Source organism: Ranitomeya imitator, chromosome 6 (assembly GCF_032444005.1).
Source record: "Ranitomeya imitator isolate aRanImi1 chromosome 6, aRanImi1.pri, whole genome shotgun sequence".
Lineage (NCBI taxonomy): Eukaryota > Metazoa > Chordata > Amphibia > Anura > Dendrobatidae > Ranitomeya > Ranitomeya imitator.
In genome coordinates this window covers 46,406,760-46,426,445 of record NC_091287.1, presented here as the reverse complement: position 1 = coordinate 46,426,445, position 19,686 = coordinate 46,406,760, and the positions used below count along the sequence as shown (strand labels likewise).

Below are 19,686 nucleotides of genomic sequence, written 5' to 3'. Positions count from 1 at the left end.
AGTTAACTGTTTGGCTGCACTATACGGCATGTTTATGGGTTATGATAGCTAGTGACTTATTATTAAATGATCTTATTAAAGGGGTTATCCCTTAAAGGATTTTATACTTGTAAAACAACAAACCCATGTCCCCAAATGTCTGATCTCTCAATATATAGAGTCGTTAAATCAGAAGGTAAACATAGTAAAGAAAAAGACGTGGAAACACCAAAATTACCGTTTTCCAATCTCCTACCTACCAAACCATCTACAAAAAAATGTAATAAATATGTTGTATGTGTCCCAAAATGGTATTGACTAAAAACAAGCTCTCACACAGATCGATTGCAGAAAAAATAAAAAAAAAAGTTACACTTATCAAAAAATTGCAGCACAAACCCAATTTATTATTTATTTTTTTTTACAAAATTCTGTATTTGGTTAAAATTTTTTACAGGTGTTTAATATCACCATAATTGTGTGGACCTGAAGGATCATGTTACTGTCATTTTTTTTACCGCACAATGAAAGCTGTAATAAAAGAATGGCGGAATTGTGTTGTTTTTTTTTTCTCCATTTCACCGTTTTTTTGTCTTTTTTTTTGTAGTATATTGTATGGTAAAATAAATGGTATCCATCAAACCACAACCCAGCATATGGCTATGTCGATGGAAAAATAAAAAAAATAAAAGTTACGGCTCTTTGGAGGAAAAGAAATGAAAGTGCAAAAAATGAAAATGGGTCACTGGGGGAACGTTTGGATGGGTTGAGTTGGGTAGCCCCCTTAAACATTAAAGGAGGCTCCATATTAATCATCTGGTTTAGCCTAAAGTATTTACAAACTGTATGCCATTTTTGTTTGGAAGTGATTATTCCTGGGACCTTCAGCACCCTTAATACAGTTCCATATGTAAGCGCTGAGTAGGGATCTTCTACCATCAGACCCAGTAGCATACCGCCAATGGCGGCAGATCACGCGGCCACTATGGAGCCTGTGAGTCAGGGGGGCCCAGTGCTAGTGCTAGCACCGGGTCCCCCTTGCATCGTACTCCCAACTGTATTCGCATCCTGGTCCTGGATGCCGACGCAGTTAAAAACAATGATGGGAAAAGAAGCCGTCAGCTGACTCTCCCTCTTCCATCATTCCCCCGCTGCGTTTTAACTCTGTGATGTCTCAGCAGACGACGCGATTACATAATTACAGCGCATCCTGTGTGTTGACCAGTGCAGAGGGTCAGAAGATGTTCTGTAGAGACTGGAGCAGCGGAGGAATGATTATTTATTTTTATATGGTGCCCATAATACTGTATGGAGGACTATATTGGGCCCATAATTCTATATGGATCACTGTGTTGTATATGATACTGTATGGAGGATTATGTAGTGCCCATAATACTATATGGAGGGTTATGTGGTGCCTATAATACTATATGGAGGGCTATCTGGTGCCCATAATACTGTATGGAGGGTTATGTAGTGCCCATAATACTGTATGGAGGGCTATGTGGTGCCCATAATACTATATGGAGGGTTATGTGGTGCCCATAATACTATATGGAGGGTTATGTGGTTCCCATAATACTATATGGAGGGCTATCTGGTGCCCATAATACTATATGGAGGGTTATGTGGTGCCTATAATACTATATGGAGGGCTATCTGGTGCCCATAATACTGTATGGAGGGTTATGTAGTGCCCATAATACTGTATGGAGGGCCATGTGAGGCCCATAATACTGTCTGGAGGGCCATGTGGGGCCCATTACACTATATGAAGGGCTATTTGGGGGCCATTATACTATCTGGAGGGCTATGAGGGGACCATTATGCTTTTGGAGGGCTATGTGGGAATCATTATAGTATTTGGAGGGTTATGTGAGGGCCATTATACTGTATGCAATTATACAGTGTGAAGGTTTTTTTTGGGTCCATAATACTGTGTAGAGGGCTGTGTGTGTGTCAGTAAGCTGTTTGCAGGACTGGGTGGGAGCCATTATACTATTTGGAGGGCTATTGAGGGTCATTATACAGTGTGGATGGTTGTATTGGGACCACGATACTGAGTGGAGGGCTGTAGGGGCTATTATACTGTATGGAGGCTCATTATACTCTATGGAGGGCTGTGTGGCGATTACAGTTGGGGCATCAGACTGTGTTGGGGTCACCCTACATTGCCGGGGGAAGATCGAGGGGGGTAGGTTACAGTAGGTTCACCATACAGTGTGTGTGGAGCGAACTGTGGAAGAATTCACTGTGGGGATATGATAATGTGTTTCGGGGGGACACTATAGTTGTCATCAAACTTTACAGGAATAATGAAAGAGGCTTCAATAGGAGGAAAATTACTTTGTAAGGGCTGCAAAGTTGTGAGATATGCTGTTCTGTGACTCTGCTAGATTTTAAGGTTTGTTGTTTGTTTGTTTTTTTTTGGGGGGGGAGAAATTTGGACTTCAACTATGGGGCTCCATGATTTCTATGAATGCCCCTAATCAGACTATATTGTCCCTTATGATCGCTGTAATAATGTTCAGGTCTGAAGTCATTCTTCATCTGCTGTAATTATTGATGTGAAAAGAAACAACTGAAGATTAAAGGTGAAAACTAAAACTAAGTCCCATTTGTAATAACAAACCATTTAGAATTTCTGCTGATTACCAAGAGGGTATAATAATCAGTTCCATTGATTTCTATCCTTCAGTTTATGCCAGCGACATACCTTCAGGACAAAGCAGTGATCGGTGGGAGCTTTGTATTTGGTTTTATACTGCATGCCATAATAAACGTTGACATTATCAAACTGGATAAAGCAAGCCAAATCACGAGATGTCTGCAAAAAAACAAGCACATGGTTGTAATTGAGGAATTGAAGGCAATTAATATACGGGCACAGCGCTCAGTCTGAAAATAAACAGATTGATAAACTCTCTCTATAAAGTTATTACATAGGGGCAACTCTGATCTAAGCCCTCAAACTGCAAAATCAGCACTCTGCTGTGTAATTCTGTTCATCAATTTTTGGCAACTGTCATTTTTAGTCTCATATGTACTGTGTACAGTGCCTTGCGAAAGTATTCGGCCCCCTAGAATTTTTCAACCTTCTCCCACATATCATGCTTCAAACATAAAGATACCAAATGTAAATTTTTGGTGAAGAATCAACAACAAATGGAACACAATTGTGACGTTGAATGAAATTTATTGATTATTTAACATTTTTTTTGGAAATTCAAAAACTGAAAAGTGGGGCGTGCAATATTATTCGGCCCCTTTACTTTCAGTGCAGCAAACTCACTCCAGAAGTTCATTGTAAGCATTGTGGGCAGCACGGTGGCGCAGTCGTTAGCACAGCAGCCTTACGGCGCTGGAGTCCTGGGTTCAAATCCCACCCTGGACAACATCTGCAAAGAGTTTGTATGTTCTCTCCATGTTTGCGTGGGGTTCCTGCGGGTACTTCAGTTTCCTCCCACATTCCAAAGACATACTGATAGGGAATTTAGATTGTGAGCCCCAATGGGGACAGTGATGATAATGTGTGCAAACTATAAAGCACTGCGGAATATGGTAGCGTTATATAACAATAAAGATTATTATTATTATTATTATTGTGGATCTCTGAATGATCCAATGTTGTCCTAAATGTCTAATGATGATAGATATAATCCACCTGTGTGTAATCAAGTCTCTGTATAAATGCACCTGCTCTGTGATAGTCTCAGGGTTCTGTTTGAAGCACAGAGAGCATCATGAAGACCAAGGAACACAACAGGCAGGTCTGTGATACTGTTGTGGAGAAGTTTAAAGCCGGATTTGGATACAAAATGATTTCCAAAACGTTAAACATCCCAAGGAGCACTGTGCAAGCGATCATACTGAAATGGAAGGAGTATCATACCACTGTAAATCTACCAAGACCCGGCCGTCCCTCTAGACTTTCATCTCAAACAAGGAGAAGACTCATCAGAGATGCAGCCAAGAGGCCCATGATCACTCTGGATGAACTGCAGAGATCTACAGCTGAGGTGGGACAGTCTGTCCATAGGACAACAATCAGTCGTATACTGCACAAATCTGGCCTTTATGGAAGAGTGGCAAGAAGAAAGCCATTTCTCGAAGATATCCATATCTTATATATGAACCGCCGCGCAACCTGCCCTACCCCCTCCTAGTGTTTCATCACCCATCCCCTGCAGACTGTGAGCCCTCGCGGGCAGGGTCCTCCCTCCTTATGTACCCGTGTGCCTGTTATCTGCTCATGTTTAATGTATTTGTCTATATTTGCCTCGTATTCACATGTAAAGCGCCATGGAATAAATGGCGCTATAAAAATGTATAATAATAATAATAATAATAAAAAGTGTTGTTTAAAGTTTGCACCAAGCCACCTGGGAGACACACCAAACAGGTGGAAGAAGGTGCTCTGGTCAGATGAAACCAAAATCGAACTTTTTGCCAACAATGCCAAACGATATGTTTGGCGTAAAGGCAACACAGCTCATCACACTGAACACACCATCCCCACTGTCAAACATGGTGGTGGCAGCATCATGGTTTGGGCCTGCTTTTCTTCAGCAGGGACAGGGAAGATGGTTAAAATTGATGGGAAGATGGATGGAGTCAAATACAGAACCATTCTTGAAGAAAACCTGTTGGAGTCTGCAAAAGACCTGAGACTGGGACGGAGATTTGTCTTCCAACAAGACAATGATCCCAAACATAAAGCAAAATCTACAGTGGAATGGTTCACAAATAAATGTATCCAGGTGTTAGAATGGCCAAGTCAAAGTCCAGACCTCAATCCAATTGAGAATCTGTGGAAAGAGCTGAAAACTGCTGTTCACAAACGATCTCCATCAAACCTCACTGACCTCGAGCTGTTTGCCAAGGAAGAATGGGCAAGAATGTCAGTCTCTCCATGTACAAAACTGATAGAGACATACCCCAAGCGACTTGCAGCTGTAATCGCGGCAAAAGGAGGCGCAACAAAGTATTAATTAAAAGGGGCCGAGTGATATTGCACGCCCCACTTTTCAGTTTTTGAATTTCTACAAAAATTTAAAATAACCAATAAATTTCGTTCAACTTCACAATTGTGTTCCACTTGTTGTTGATTCTTCACCAAAAATTTACATTTGGTATCTTTATGTTTGAAAAATGATATGTGGGGAATGGTTGAAAAGTTCCAGGGAGCTGAATACTTTTGCAAGGCACTGTATGTGTGTGTGTAAACAAACACACATACATACACACACACACACACACACACACACACACACATACTGCATATCGAGACGTACATTAGAAACAATGAACAGACTCCAACCCTATCTTTTACTGTAAGCATCAAATGAGCATGTACAAGGGTGATTGTGAAGGAAGGGAGAGCAGGATCAGCTGTGACATCGCCTATTGTGATTGGTGGATCCTGTGTTATCAGCTCTGTATAGAAATGTTAGGTGTCATAGTAATTCTGCCTTTAATGATAATGAGACATCTGTATAGTCCTCTGAAAAGAACAGGAAAGTAGGAGTCTAAAAAAAGCCCCAGTGGCCAGTGTGAAAATTGCAAGAGTACTATTTTTTTACATGCAAATTGTGAAGTGTATACATCATATATTGAATGAAAAAAATCCTAAAAAAGCTATAATTTTTGAAGATTTTTAAAGCCTTTTTTAGATTTGAAGAAAATCACTACACTATTGGATTTTGGCTCCATTTAAAGGGATATTCCCATCTTGGTCATTTCAACAGGATGTGCTATAAATGTCTAATAGATGCCGGTCCCAAATCACCCATTAGTGAAAGGCTATAACACTGACAAGCAATAATAATATTGCAGAATACTAAATACTAATAGCACCAAAAAAATACTTGCAGCACCAAAAAGTCAGATGCTCACCAATCTTCGAGAGTTATCATCTATCCCTAACAACTTTTAACATTGGGAATAACCATGTAACTCAATACTCATACAAAATGGCAGAATTATTTAAATTTTTACCATTCCAATATATATATATATATATATATATATATATAACAATTCTCAATAAGTAACATGTATTGTACCAATAAAAATTACAACCCAGTCCATAAAATATGTGCCATCATGTGGCTACATATGTAGAAGGAAAAAATGGTAAAAAAAAAAAAAAAAAAGGTATAGCTCTGTGAACACTAAAAAAAGTAATGCAAAAAGTTACTTTTTTTTGTAAAACAAATTTTTATGAACTGTATATATAGCTTTTTATTACTTTAAATACTATTGAAACATATAAATAATACAATATTTATAACATAATAAACAGCATAAAAAATTAGCATTAAATGATATGCATAATCCAGAAGCAGTCTAGCAGGAGGTGGTTACGTCCGACTGTCAGACGCAGAAGTCAAAAGCAATTTATTACTGATTCTGTTTTTTCTTTTGCCAAATAAATAACATTCAGTGAGCGCTATGTCCTCAATAGAAGCAATAGCAATGCCAGTGCTTCTATGGTACCTGGTGATCAAATGATCACCGGGTATGAGCCCGTCATAGCAGAGCTGCTGGTCCTAGGCGACCCTGATCAGCTCTGCCAGTGACGTATGGCACAGAGAGCTTTTTTTTCTCCTATAAACTAAACTCCGATGGATGTTTCAATCATAGTGAAAAAAATACATAAAAAAAATATAATGTTTAAAATATCTACAAAAAATAATAAAAAATAAAAACACCCAGCTCAAAAAATAAATAAATCTGTTTTCCCATAAGATAGAATTTTTTACAACCATATAACAAAAAAAAAAACTATTATCAACATGACTGTAAACTCCGAGAGGTTATTTGTTGTGAAACATGATCAGTAAAAAAAATCTATTTAAAATTATTTTTTTATATATATATATTTGCTTCCAAAATAAAAAATATAAATTACAGGATGATTTATATGTAATGCAAAACTGCATTAACCCCTTAACCCCCAAGAGTGGTTTGCACGTTAATGATCGGGCCAATTTTTACAATTCTGACCACTGTCCCTTTATGAGGTTATAACTCTGGAACGCTTCAACGGATCCTGATGATTCGTACATTGTTTTCTCGTGACGTTTTGTACTTCATGACAGTGGTAAAATTTCTTTGATATTACTAGCGTTTATTTGTGGAAAAAAAAACGGAAATTTGGTGAAAATTTTGAAAATTTTGCAGTTTTCCAACTTTGAATTTTTATGCCCTTAAATCACAGAGATATGTCACACAAAATACTAAGTAACATTTCCCACATGTCTACTTTACATCAGCACAATTTTGGAACCAAAATTTTTTTTGTTAGGGAGTTATAAGGGTTAAAAGGTGACCACCAATTTCTCATTTTTACAACACCATTTTTCTTAGGGACCACATCACATTTGAAGTCACTTTGAAGGGTCTATATGATAGAAAATACCCAAGTGTGACACCATTCTAAAAACTGCACCCCTGAAGTTGCTTAAAACCACATTCAAGAAGTTTATTAACCCTTCGGGTGTTTCACAGGAATTTTTGGAAAGTTTAAAAAAAATGAACATTTAACTTTTTCACAAAAAATTTAATTCAGCTCCAATTTGTTTTATTTTACCAAGGGTAACAGGAGAAATTGGACCCCAAAAGTTGTTTTACAATTTGTCCTGAGTACGCCGATACCCCATATGTGGGGGTAAACCACTGTTTGGGCACATGGCAGAGCTCGGAAGAGAAGGAGCGCAGTTTGACTTTTCAATGCAAAATTGACTGGAATTGAGATCGGGTGCCATGTCGCGTTTGGCGAGCCCCTGATGTGCCTAAACATTGAAACCTCCCACAAGTGACACCATTTTGGAAAGTAGACCCCCTAGGGAACTTATCTAGAGGTGTGGTGAGCACCTTGACCCACCAAGTGCTTCACAGAAGCTTACAGTATAATGTAGAGCCGTAAAAATAAAAAATCATTTTTCACAAAAATGAACTTTTCACTCCCAATTTTTAATTTTCCCAAGGATACCAGAAGAAATTGGACCCCAAAAGTTGTTGTGCAATTTGTACTGAGTACGCCGATACCCCATATGTGGGGGCAGAGGCAGAGCTTGGAAGGGAAGGAGCGCCATTTGACTTTTCAATGCAAAATTGACTGGAATTGAGATGGGAGGCCATGTTGCGTTTGGAGAGCCCCTGATATGCCTAAACATTGAAACCCCCCACAAGTGACCCTATTTTGGAAAGTAGACCCCCTAAGGAACTTATCTAGATGTGTTGTGAGAACTGTGAACCTTGTCAAATTTAAATAAATATTTTAGAGTAGGAATTCTTGGAATGCATAGGTAACTCAAAAAAACAAAAATTTATTAAATATATACTTTAAAAGGCCACCAACCTGTGGCTGTACTAGTGAGGAGAACTAGGAATACCCTGCAAAATATCTACGTTATGGTCTGCCTGTCAGCGGGGGTTGGCGCCCTATGGGATAACGTTATGGCGCCCCAATCCACGTCGGCTCGCCCTAGGGTCCCTGGAAAGCCCTAACCAAACGTTGGGCCCCTCTACCCACACAATCGTGTACTAAAGGACCCCTATGGACTATACATAGACCAAACCTGCGTCTAGGGAATCCTATACCCCACACCGTGACTTAAAAACAAAAAGAGCACATGTAGACAAAGGCATATGGCAAAGAATATCTACTGATTCAGCTCGCTTCTTGATGCTTATATTAGCTTGCGTGGCTTTCTAGAAGTTTAGGTAAACCGTATGCACTGAAGGTGCTGCTTGTTTTTTATGAGATAGTGGCTACTTCCATCGATGTCACTAGATACCACGCTTAGATGTTAACGATTCAGAAGATAGCGCTCAAAAAACCAGCGCATGGAGTTAATTTATAGCCCATCAATCTCTAGTTTATCCCCTCTGGGATGTCTACCATAAAAACAACATCGGTTGTACCAAATCATGCATTTGGGTACGATCCATCTCATACCCTTATGGTCACTGAGGCGTAACAATCATATTCTATCAGGAATGTAACACATTTAAATGACGCCGAGTTAGGTACTCATCGTGGGGTTTAAGTGCCGTCTGCCTTGTCACTGTGTAGCCTCAACGCGTTTCGCCCCTCTGGCTCATCAGGAGGCTCGATCTAATGCCATGTGTCTCGATCGGTTGATCACCATCGAGACACATGGCATTAGATCGAGCAACGCAATCACATCACGTTGCTCTGAGGGTGTCAGGGAAGCACGCAGGGAGCCCCCTCCCTGTGCAATTCTTCCCTGTGCCGCCGGAACTCTGCGATCAGTGTCACATTATATTCCACTTTTTTCCCTTTGCCATTCCTTATAATGTTAGTGCTATGGCAACCTGAGATAATAGAACCTAGTTGCTGCTTGGATGCCAAGCATTTCACGCTGCATCAATTCCCACAATTTAAAATATTACAATGAAGTGACATAAATGCACGTAGAGAAACCTCCATAATCCACAATTAGTGGATTGCCACCTTCAACTGCCGCCTTCAACTCAAAAATATTTCACGGATCCGTACATTCCTAAACCAAGAATCTGCAAAAACCCTAGTCCATGCCCTCATCATCTCCCGCCTCGACTACTGTAACCTCCTGCTCTGTGGCCTCCCCTCTAACACTCTCGCACCCCTCCAATCTATTCTAAACTCTGCTGCACGACTAATCCACCCGTCCCCCGCTATTCCCCGGCCTCTCCCCTCTGTCAATGCAAGGGATGGGGGCAGTGTTCTGGATCACTGCATTGAGAAACACGTGATGGTGTCTCCGCGGTGTTGGATGTTTTGATCTCCCTGAGGTCATTCATCCTTATGTTTCTCTCCCCTCTGTCAATCCCTTCACTGGCTCCCCATTACTCAGAGACTCCAGTACAAAAGCCTAACCATGACATACAAAGCCATCCACAACCTGTCTCCTCCATACATCTGTGACCTCATCTCCTGGTACTTTCCTGCACGCAACCTCCGATCCTCACAAGACCTCCTTCTCTACTCCCTTCGTATCTCCTCTTCCCACAATCGCGTATCACCCCTACTCTGGAACCCTCTACCACAACATATCAGACTCTCGCCTACCATCGAAACCTTCAAAAAGAACCTGAAGACCCACCTCTTCCAGCAAGTCTACAACCTGCAGTAATCACCGATCGACCAAACTGCTGCATGATCAGCTCTATCCTCACCTACTGTATCCTCACCCATCCCTTGTAGATTGTGAGCCCTCGCGGGCAGGGTCCTCTCTCTTCCTGTACCAGCTGTGACTTGTATTGTTCAAGATTATTGTACCTGTTTTTATTATGTATACCCCTCCTCACATGTAAAGCGCCATGGAATAAATGGCGCTATAATAATAATAATAATTAGTGGAATAATCCCGTTGTCAGCACACAATACACGTTGTGACCGCTCATGTGACCGCGACGTCACTGAAGGTCCTTCACTCACCGCATTCTAAGGAACAGAGGGAGACGCTAGCAGCGCTGTGATCCAGGGGCCATCCGAGGGTGAGTATATCCATGTTTTTTATTTTTATTCTTTATTTTTAACATGAATATGGATCCCAGGGCCTGAAGGAGAGTCTCCTCTCCTCCAGACCCTGGGAACCACACGCCGAAATGCAGGATCGCTCCCTGCACACGCCGTACCCGGCGTATAAGACGACCCCCGACTTTTGGGACAATTTTTAGGGGTCAAAAAGTTGTCTTATACGCCGGGAAATATGGTATATATGAGACCAGGTTTCATCAGTAATGTTCATATGAGTTTCATCAGAGTTTGATCCGAGTGTCATTAATTTTTCTTGTAAGTGAAAAGCAAAGCGTTTCTCCACCTTCTCCTATTTAACAGTCTGGGAAAATCATACAGCATTAGGATGCCATCCGAGTACTGATTTTTTTCACGCACCCATAGACTTGCTGTCAAGACTCTGTTGTCAGGTGTCACAGGACCAGGGGCTCCTTTTCTGTCTCTAACGCTAGGAGCGCCCTAGCTTTCCCTGTTCCCCGCATTACTTCTGATGGTGAAGGCGCCGTGGCCATGTACCTTGTCTAAGCTCCTGAATCCATCCTCAGTCTGTACCCTTCCCCCACCCAGGGAAGAGGGGAATAGTAGTGTACCATAATACAACAACCAGACTAACAAGATAGTACAAACAGGGATAAAGGAAAATACCAATCATACAAGTATACTCACACAAACAGCACAGGTAAACACTGGGGATTGAAGGATCGGGTAAAACCAAAGTAGGAGAAGGAGAGGGATTAGCACACACCCAAAACCTAGCAACAGTTTCTGATAAATCCACAAAATGCATTCTCAAACAACAACCACGAACCACCATCTCCTAACCATGCAGCATGAAGCTATCTCTGGCAATGAGTGCATGCCAGGGCCCAGATTATATGGGAGTGGCTAACAGTGAACAGCTAAATCCTTAATGCAGGAAAGCTTCCAAGAGCTCTCAATTGAGCAGATTAACCCCTGCCCTGCTAAAAGAAACCTGCACTGTTTAATATGAAGGTGAAGTGCTTCTAAACAGTGCAGGAGTAGGAGAAATCAGATGCTGCAGTCTTCTGGCGCCTCTCTCTTGCAGTAAACCCGTGACCCTTGCATTGCTGATTTTGATCTGACGGTCGGATCAAAATAAGACATGTTTCTGTGATTTTGCATGGACCATTCGGTCCAAGGAAGACAATTGGACATGTGAACAGCCCCATAGACTGTCATAGGTATGAGTGGTATCCATGGAAGAAAAGGGTATCACTGGTATGAATGAGGCTTTACTGATAGAAATATTGCTATCCTTTGGTGACAAGCCAAATGGTTATAGCTAGTGTATGACTCAGTGCATGAACTGTGCCTTTAGTATAGTTTGGTATCTCTGTTTGGAAAATAAATTCCTGATTTCCTAGGACAAGATGTGAGAATGCCATTGGGTATCTATATGAGGCCGAGAAGTGCTATAGGGGGAATAGTGCTTATGTTGGGTTCTCTATTTGGAAAATGTTATGTGAGCATTTTAAAGACCAAATAAAGTACCTCGTAACTATTCTCTGAGTTAGGGCACGGATAGACAGCTGTATAACTCTTGCGAGGATAGCATTGCAATCCTCGGACTGGCTGTCTGCTCTCCTGACCTGAGCTTTACAGCTGCAGAGAAATACATCACGCTGTCACGCTCAGGTCAGGAGACATACCGGGCCAGTCTGGGGGTTGCGATGTGATTCTTGCATGAGTTATAAGGCTTGTCTGTCTGTGCCCTTAGGCTGTCATTCAGACGTCCATCACGTACTAGAAAGACACAAGAAAAAAAGGAACAATTATTTTGATCTGAGTGTCGTCTGAGTTTTGTCCGAGTGTCATCGTAATGTTTTTCTCGTACATGGAGAACAAAAAAAACTTTCTCCACCTTTTCCTTTCTAGCATTCCATAAAAATCAGACAGCACTTTGACGTGGGGGCGAATTTTTTCATGGACCCATTGACTTGCATTGACTAGTTTGATCTAACCCTTGGATCATAATCAGGCATGTGTCCTTGATATTCTGCTTGGTCCACAAAAAATTACGGACATGTGAATGGCCCCATAGACTATCACAGGTACAAGTACTATCTGTGAAAACACGACTAGCACTCGAAGGCAAAAAAAAAGATGTTGGAATGAGCCCTTACTGGGCAGTAATAGGATAACAATTTAGGGCAACGACCAGAACTTTCAATTTTTCCATCTCTGGTTAGGAAGTTTGTGTAGGAAAGTAATCTAAGGAGCTTTATATCATCAGAAAGCACAGTGTCCTCTTGTACTATAAGGCATAACAGCACAATCCATTAAAACATGGTCCATTTTGTCCGCTAATAAAAAGAGAAACAGCATTTTCACAATCTGTTCAATGTTGCATGAGCAAAAAACTTTTGCCAAGAATGAGGTAAAAAAAAAAAAACTTATATCAAGCTAAATGAGAGTTAATGTTTTCTTGTCTACAAGGAATGTGTGACCATATCAGCAACATCTCAAATGTCTTCTTTGACTATTTGCATTAACATAGTGCAATTTAACATATTTCGCCACCAGACAGTTGTTCTATTGATGCACACAGTGAGCCCGCGCTGCTTTGGTGACTATAAGTCTACGATGAAGAAGGTGCTCAAAAGAAATTTGTTGGCCATTCACTGGGAAATAGCGTTAATGTAACTTCATTTATGGAAAGAATGTCAAGGTCTCCATTTAAAGTGTTTTGGCTAAAATAAACCTAATACTCTTATGTCTGGAAATAGAACAAAAAAAAAACCCAACAGGGAAAGGCTTAATATTTACACAAGTGGTGCAACTCTCATGTGCACCAGACATGCCCAGAAGAAACCACCTTGGGAATTCTTTTCTTTAACCCTCGTGAATTCCTTTATTCTTTGAGCAATTTCCTCTTTTATATACCGACCTTCGTCTTTCCTTTAGGAACATAATAAATTCCGGAAGCACGCAGGAGAAAGTATCTTTTTTTCCAAGACTTTTTGCCATCTTCTTTTAAATAAAAAGCTCCTTCAAGATCCGGCACTACCACCGATGCTCCACAAAAACTTTGCTGGAAGGAAAGAAAGAGGATAGACATTTAAATGTAGTAGTTAGTGAACTACACAGAATAAAAAAAAAAAAACAATCATCTGCTCGAAATACAGTTGTATTTTGGATAGGGGATCTCAATGGCAATATATTATTTGATCATTTTAATTGTTAGGAGGTTTCAGGATAGGTGCACACGTTCAGTATTTGCAGAAGATTTCTCTGCTGCAAAAAAACAGTTGGAGGTAAAAACATTGCATAAAATAATTGCATTTTTGCTGAGTCTTGTGCGTTTATACTTTGTTCCATGATTCATTTGAATGGGTAAAAAATTCTGTAAAAACGCTGAAAGAATTGAGACTGCAGATGTGAAGATTCATATCTGAAAGGAAAAAATAAGCAGCACTTGCATGGGGGGAGTCCAGACATCTTATTTACTTTGCTGGTACTGTATACCCTATGGTTTTTTATATATACTATTACTATTGATTTACTTAGTACAGGGCATTTGCTAATTTTGTTTTTATCTGCTTGTTAAATGGCCACAGTGTGAATGCACACCTATTTATTGTACTTATATTCTGGCTCAATATTTTGTTTTTGGGTTAGTTTTTTTGTACTTTGGCTCCCTTTTTTGGGCTGTTCATTTTGTCTAGCTTTCCACGGGCGGGTGACTGAACAGTCGGGACCAGGTCCTGCTCTGCCCTTATCTTTTATTTACGTTTACTTTTTACTGACTTACTACAGGGTATTTGCTCATTTTGTTTTTATCCTAGGTTCTCGATTCAATAATTTTGTACTTTCTCAATATACAAATTCAGTGGATTCTTGCTCTGACACATATAGCATGAACCATGCCCAACGGAGTGATGCAAACATATTTTTTCTGAAGCTCATCATTCCATGCCAATCATTTTAGACAAAAAGGAAAGACGAGTACAGATAAGATTGATCTGTAGTTTTTTTATGAGCTGTTCTTCTCACGCTGTTCTTCTCACGCCAAGAGGAAAAGTAATAAGAGACACATCAGTAGGTGTGTTCTATCATCAGCATTCGACACATATGATCATTGCACAGAGAACAAACTATGCCTGGGACAGATAGGAAAGTTTTGCTTGGTTTGTGGTCATTCGGTTGTCCTTCAGCATTGTTGGGGAAGCAAATTGTACGGTAAATAAACCCTGGACACAATGAAACAGACTGGCACCATGAAATCACGACTGGGTCAGTATACATTTATGTAGGCATTAAAGTCTAACTAGGGACCCTTAGGATCTTCTGATTGATGGACTGAACTAGTACTATAGCTCCTTCACAGCTTTTACATGTACATCAGTAACCCCTGTTCACCTCCTATACAGAAGAAAGCTATATCCTTTCCCTTTAATTGGAATCTATCAGCAGGTTTAGTTATGTAATCTGAAAGCCGGGGCTTTCATGATGTAGGGGCTGACGCCCTGATTCCAGCAATGTGTCACTTACTAGGCTGTGTTTTGATGTTGCTGTAAAGTCAGTGTTTTATCCTAAATAGATTATCACTAGAGGACTAGATGACTCGTGCCTCCTAGTCCAACCATGCTAGACACCTAGTCTTGTAGTGATAATCTCCTGCTGATAAAATGCTAATTTTAGTCAAAACAACACACATTCCAACATCACTGGAATCAGGCTCTGTCGCTACCTTGTGCTTCTCTTGGATTACGTAGAAAAAAAGAGCTGACAGATTCCCTTTAATGGAGCAGCAATTTCCACTGTCATTACATTGGGTAAGAGGACTGACTCACCATACGGAGAAGGGCGTACTTGCCCCTTATATACTTGCCCCATATATTTTGTGGAGCTTTAAATTTGTGAATACGGAGCGAGGCGCGGGCGCTGTGATCTCAGTGTAAAAAAGGAAGTGAGGCAGCATGTCCCAATAAAATAAAGGTGCGAGTACAAAAAAGGCAACTGCATCCTACGAACACTAAGGAATAGATAAAAATGAAATACGGTATATGGATTTTAAAATATATTACTGCTATATAGTCTGTACTTATAAATATGAGGGTCTTAGTGATCACAAGACCACTTGCCAACGACAAGATGACCTCTAAGCCAAGAATTAAGTCTATTTGGCTTGCAGAGTGCTTTACATGGTTTGTGACCATTGTGTGATCTCAAGACTGGAAACTAAGGTCCGGTCATGATGTATAGTTTGTGTGCATCATTTATAAAGTCTTTTTAAGCTTTTTTTTTTTTTGGCCAAATTTATCAAAATGGTGCACCATGTTTGATTACATTTGCGAAAATTATTAAAAGATGCTTTTTTTTTATTTTTTGGGGTAAAAAAAAAAAAAAAGTAAAACTCCAAAAATATATTGTAAATATTGATTTGGGCGAATACATCTTGGGTTGGATAACCACATCCACATTGACAAATAAAAAAGAAAAGTGGAAAAGACCTGAAAAATGGTACAAAACTGATAATTAATTTGACGATTAAGTGGCTCATTCTTGGCCGACTGGAAGTCTCCCAACGGCAAAAAGAAATAATCAGACTATAAGAAGGCGATGGAACATAATAGAGGAACATATTGTAGAAAATACATACAACAAAGAGCCTTGGGGCAGCAGCAATGTCATACTAGATGTTCAATGTCACAAAAAGCAAATTCTCTACGTCTCTCTACGTCTACGATACAAGACTTTGATTACACATATGCCGGATAGAGAATTTGTTCTGAACCATCCTCCTATATGGGAAACAGAAAACTTGGAAGAAGAACAGAGAAGATCAATAATCTAATTTAAGATCATAAGACATATGTGGAGGATTTCAAAGAGTATTATTGTCACAAAGGAGGCTGCAAGGAGGTCTCCAAATGTGAGACTGAAATAATAAAGGATTGTTTGGCAGGAGTGTAAACACAAGGGGCGAGGTGAGATAATTTTCCACAATTGCTGGAAATAAAAGGAAAGATTATCAAAAGCTCAATATGTAAAAACTTTGTTATGGTAAAAGTCTTAAGTTCATACTTTGATAGATGTAATGGAATGACATACATTATTTTTGGGAATGGAAATAGTCAGCACACAGCAAGGCAATACATATCATGAAGACAGACCATGTGGTTGCCATGAGGCCAAAAGACAGAGGCGGCTATTGGGGTTGTTGAGTCTTTTTTTTTCTTACAACTGGACTCGTCATCTAAAAATAAAAACAAACCTATATTTGCCTACTGATCTCTCTTTGGCCCTCTCTACAGCTGCCTGAATTTCATGCCCATCTCCTTGCTTCCTTAGTCACTGCTGCAGCCAGTGATTGGCTGCAGCGGTCACACAACATGTCACATTGTGCATTATTGGAATTCATGAGCAGAATATTGCATCATTGGGGTATGCAAGCAGAGGAGTTTTGCATTATTGCGGTACATGAGCAGGAATTGTACATTAATGGGGTACATGAGCAGAGAAGGATTACATTATTGGGGTACACAAGCAGACTAGTTTCGCCTTATTGGGGTATGTGAGCAGAGAAGATTTACATTATTAGGGTATGTGAGCAGGGACTCTGCATTTCTGGGGTACGTGAGCAGAGAAGGTTTATATTATTGGGGTACATGAGCAGAGAGGTTTACATTATTGGGGTACGTGAGCAGGTTTACATTATTGGGGCATGTGAGCAAAGAAGGTATACATTATTGGGGTACATGAGCAGAGAAAGTTTACATTATTGGGGCATGTGAGCAGAGAAGGTTTATATTATTGGGACGTGTGAGCAGAGAAAGTTTACATTATTGGGGCATGTGAGCAGAGAAGGTTTACATTATCGGGGTATGTGAGCAGAGAAGGTTTATATTATTGGGATATGTAAGCAGAGAAGGTTTACATTATTGGGGTATGTGAGCAGAGAAGGTTTATATTATTGGGGTACGTGAGAAGAGAAGGTTTTCAGTATTGGGGCATGTGAGCAGAGACCTTTTTGATCACTAGAAAAAAAGAAGCCTTTTTGCTTAAAGATCCTGAGATCTTTGTTGGCCACATTGAAAGACCACCATATTCGGGATTAGGATGACCCCGATCCTAAACACTGTTGCATGCATTTTTACTTTTCTTTTTTTTCCCCACAAAACATTAAAACATCACCAAGTAATTCAGAAAATAATTTATTATTTCTTCTTACCTCTAGCAATGAGACTTTATTTTTCTCATTCATGTCTTTCACATCTGCACTTCCTTTCCTGGCCATGTAGAAATTCTGGGAAGAAAGGAAAAAAATGTGAGGGTCATAGTACTTTCCCTGGGAACACTCCAAAACTGAGTGGAACCCAGGGCCGGCGTCAGCACCCGGCGCACCCGGGCAAGTGCCGGGGCCCTGACAAGACAGGGGGGCCCACTCACGCAGTCATAGATCCATCTGGCCGCTTTAACCTTTTCTACCCTTTCAATTTGCCCTACCTGGCACAAGCATCTTCTCAGTCAGTGCAGGGCCAGGCACATAGGGGTTAAGGACACAGCCAGTATATATACACTGCACAGTACTCTCCCCTGTATATATACACCGCACAGTACCTCTCCCCTGTATATATACACTGCACAGTACCTCTCCCCTGTATATATACACTGCACAGTACCTCTCCCCTGTATATATACACTGCACAGTACCTCTCCCCTGTATATATACACCGCACAGTACCTCTCCCCTGTATATATACACCGCACAGTACCTCTCCCCTGTATATATACACTGCACAGTACCACTCCCCTCTATATATACTCCGCACAGTACCACTCCTCCTGTCCTGTATATATACACCGCACAGTACCTCTCCCCTGTATATATACACCGCACAGTACCTCTCCCCTGTATATATACACTGCACAGTACCACTCCCCTCTATATATACACTCCGCACAGTACCACTCCTCCTGTCCTGTATATATACACCGCACAGTACCACTCCTCCTGTCCTGTATATATACACCGCACAGTACCACTCCTCCTGTATATATACACTGCACAGTACCACTCCCCTCTATATATACTCCGCACAGTACCTCTCCCCTGTATATATACACCGCACAGTACCTCTCCCCTGTATATATACACCGCACAGTACCACTCCTCCTGTCCTGTATATATACACTGCAGAATTTACAATAGCTATCACTCATGTAAGAAGTGAATTATGGCATTGTACTATACCTATATTTCTCTGCTGTATCTGGGCATCATGAATCTTGGTATGTGTTAAAGGGGGGGGGGGGCCCACTGAGACTCTTTCGCCCGGGGCCCTCAAAAACCTGGAGCCGGCCCTGGTGGAACCAACCACTTTTTGGTGACATTTATACAATCACTGCCACTTTGCAGCTTGAAATGGTCCCCAGTGATTGTATCTGAAAAATTAGAACAGCACCAGAAATTCCCAACTGTTGACAAGTGTTTGATGCACAAATTGATGTCGTAGCACAAAAATAAAGGCAATAATTATGTCACAGTAGGGGAATAATGGACATGTGCATTCTCAAAATCAAGACATTATGCCAAATGATGTCACAGCACATAAAAGATATGATTTCACAGTAGAGAATAATATATCCAGTGATATCACAGATATAGTTAAAAAATTATGCCCAGTATATACTTTATGCCCAAAGTGATGGACATAATTTCACAGCGCAACAATCATGCACATGATGTCACAGCGCAACAATCATGCACATGATGTCACAGCGCAACAATGATGGATATGATGTTCCAGCGCAACAATGATGGACATGATGTTCCAACGCAACAATGATGCACATAATGATGTAACAGCTCCAGATTCACACCCTTGATGATAATGCAGTGCAGGAATAATATCTTTCCATTGTCACCTAGCGACTGGCATTCATCCATAATTTCTCGCTGCATCTCTCCTCTAAGTGACGGCGGGTCACCTTGGCGAATATTTGCCTGTTATCAGGCTGCACAAGGCAATGTAAGTCCATTGCAGGCAGTAGCATGAATTGTGACTATACAGAATACTTTGCTCCAGCAGCTGCTGGCCACATTGTAGTTTGCACTGGACATAGATTCATCTAGTTATTCCTTATATTTGCACAATTTGTGTCTTTCCTAATATCTAATACCTATGTAATTTTCTAAATAATGATTTATC

General features: G+C 40.5%; 1 protein-coding gene across 1 annotated transcript in view; it reads right to left on the bottom strand.

Moving 5' to 3' along the window:
• Positions 1-19,686, bottom strand: part of APBB1IP (amyloid beta precursor protein binding family B member 1 interacting protein) — a 137,330-nt gene that overhangs the window by 12,277 nt on the left and 105,367 nt on the right. Inside the window, exons 8-10 of the mRNA XM_069729597.1 lie at positions 17,706-17,780; positions 13,419-13,562; positions 2,696-2,806 (exon numbers count right to left, since the gene is read on the bottom strand). Of these exons, the coding sequence (XP_069585698.1) occupies positions 2,696-2,806; positions 13,419-13,562; positions 17,706-17,780 (330 nt within the window). The remainder of the gene's footprint in view (positions 1-2,695; positions 2,807-13,418; positions 13,563-17,705; positions 17,781-19,686) is intronic.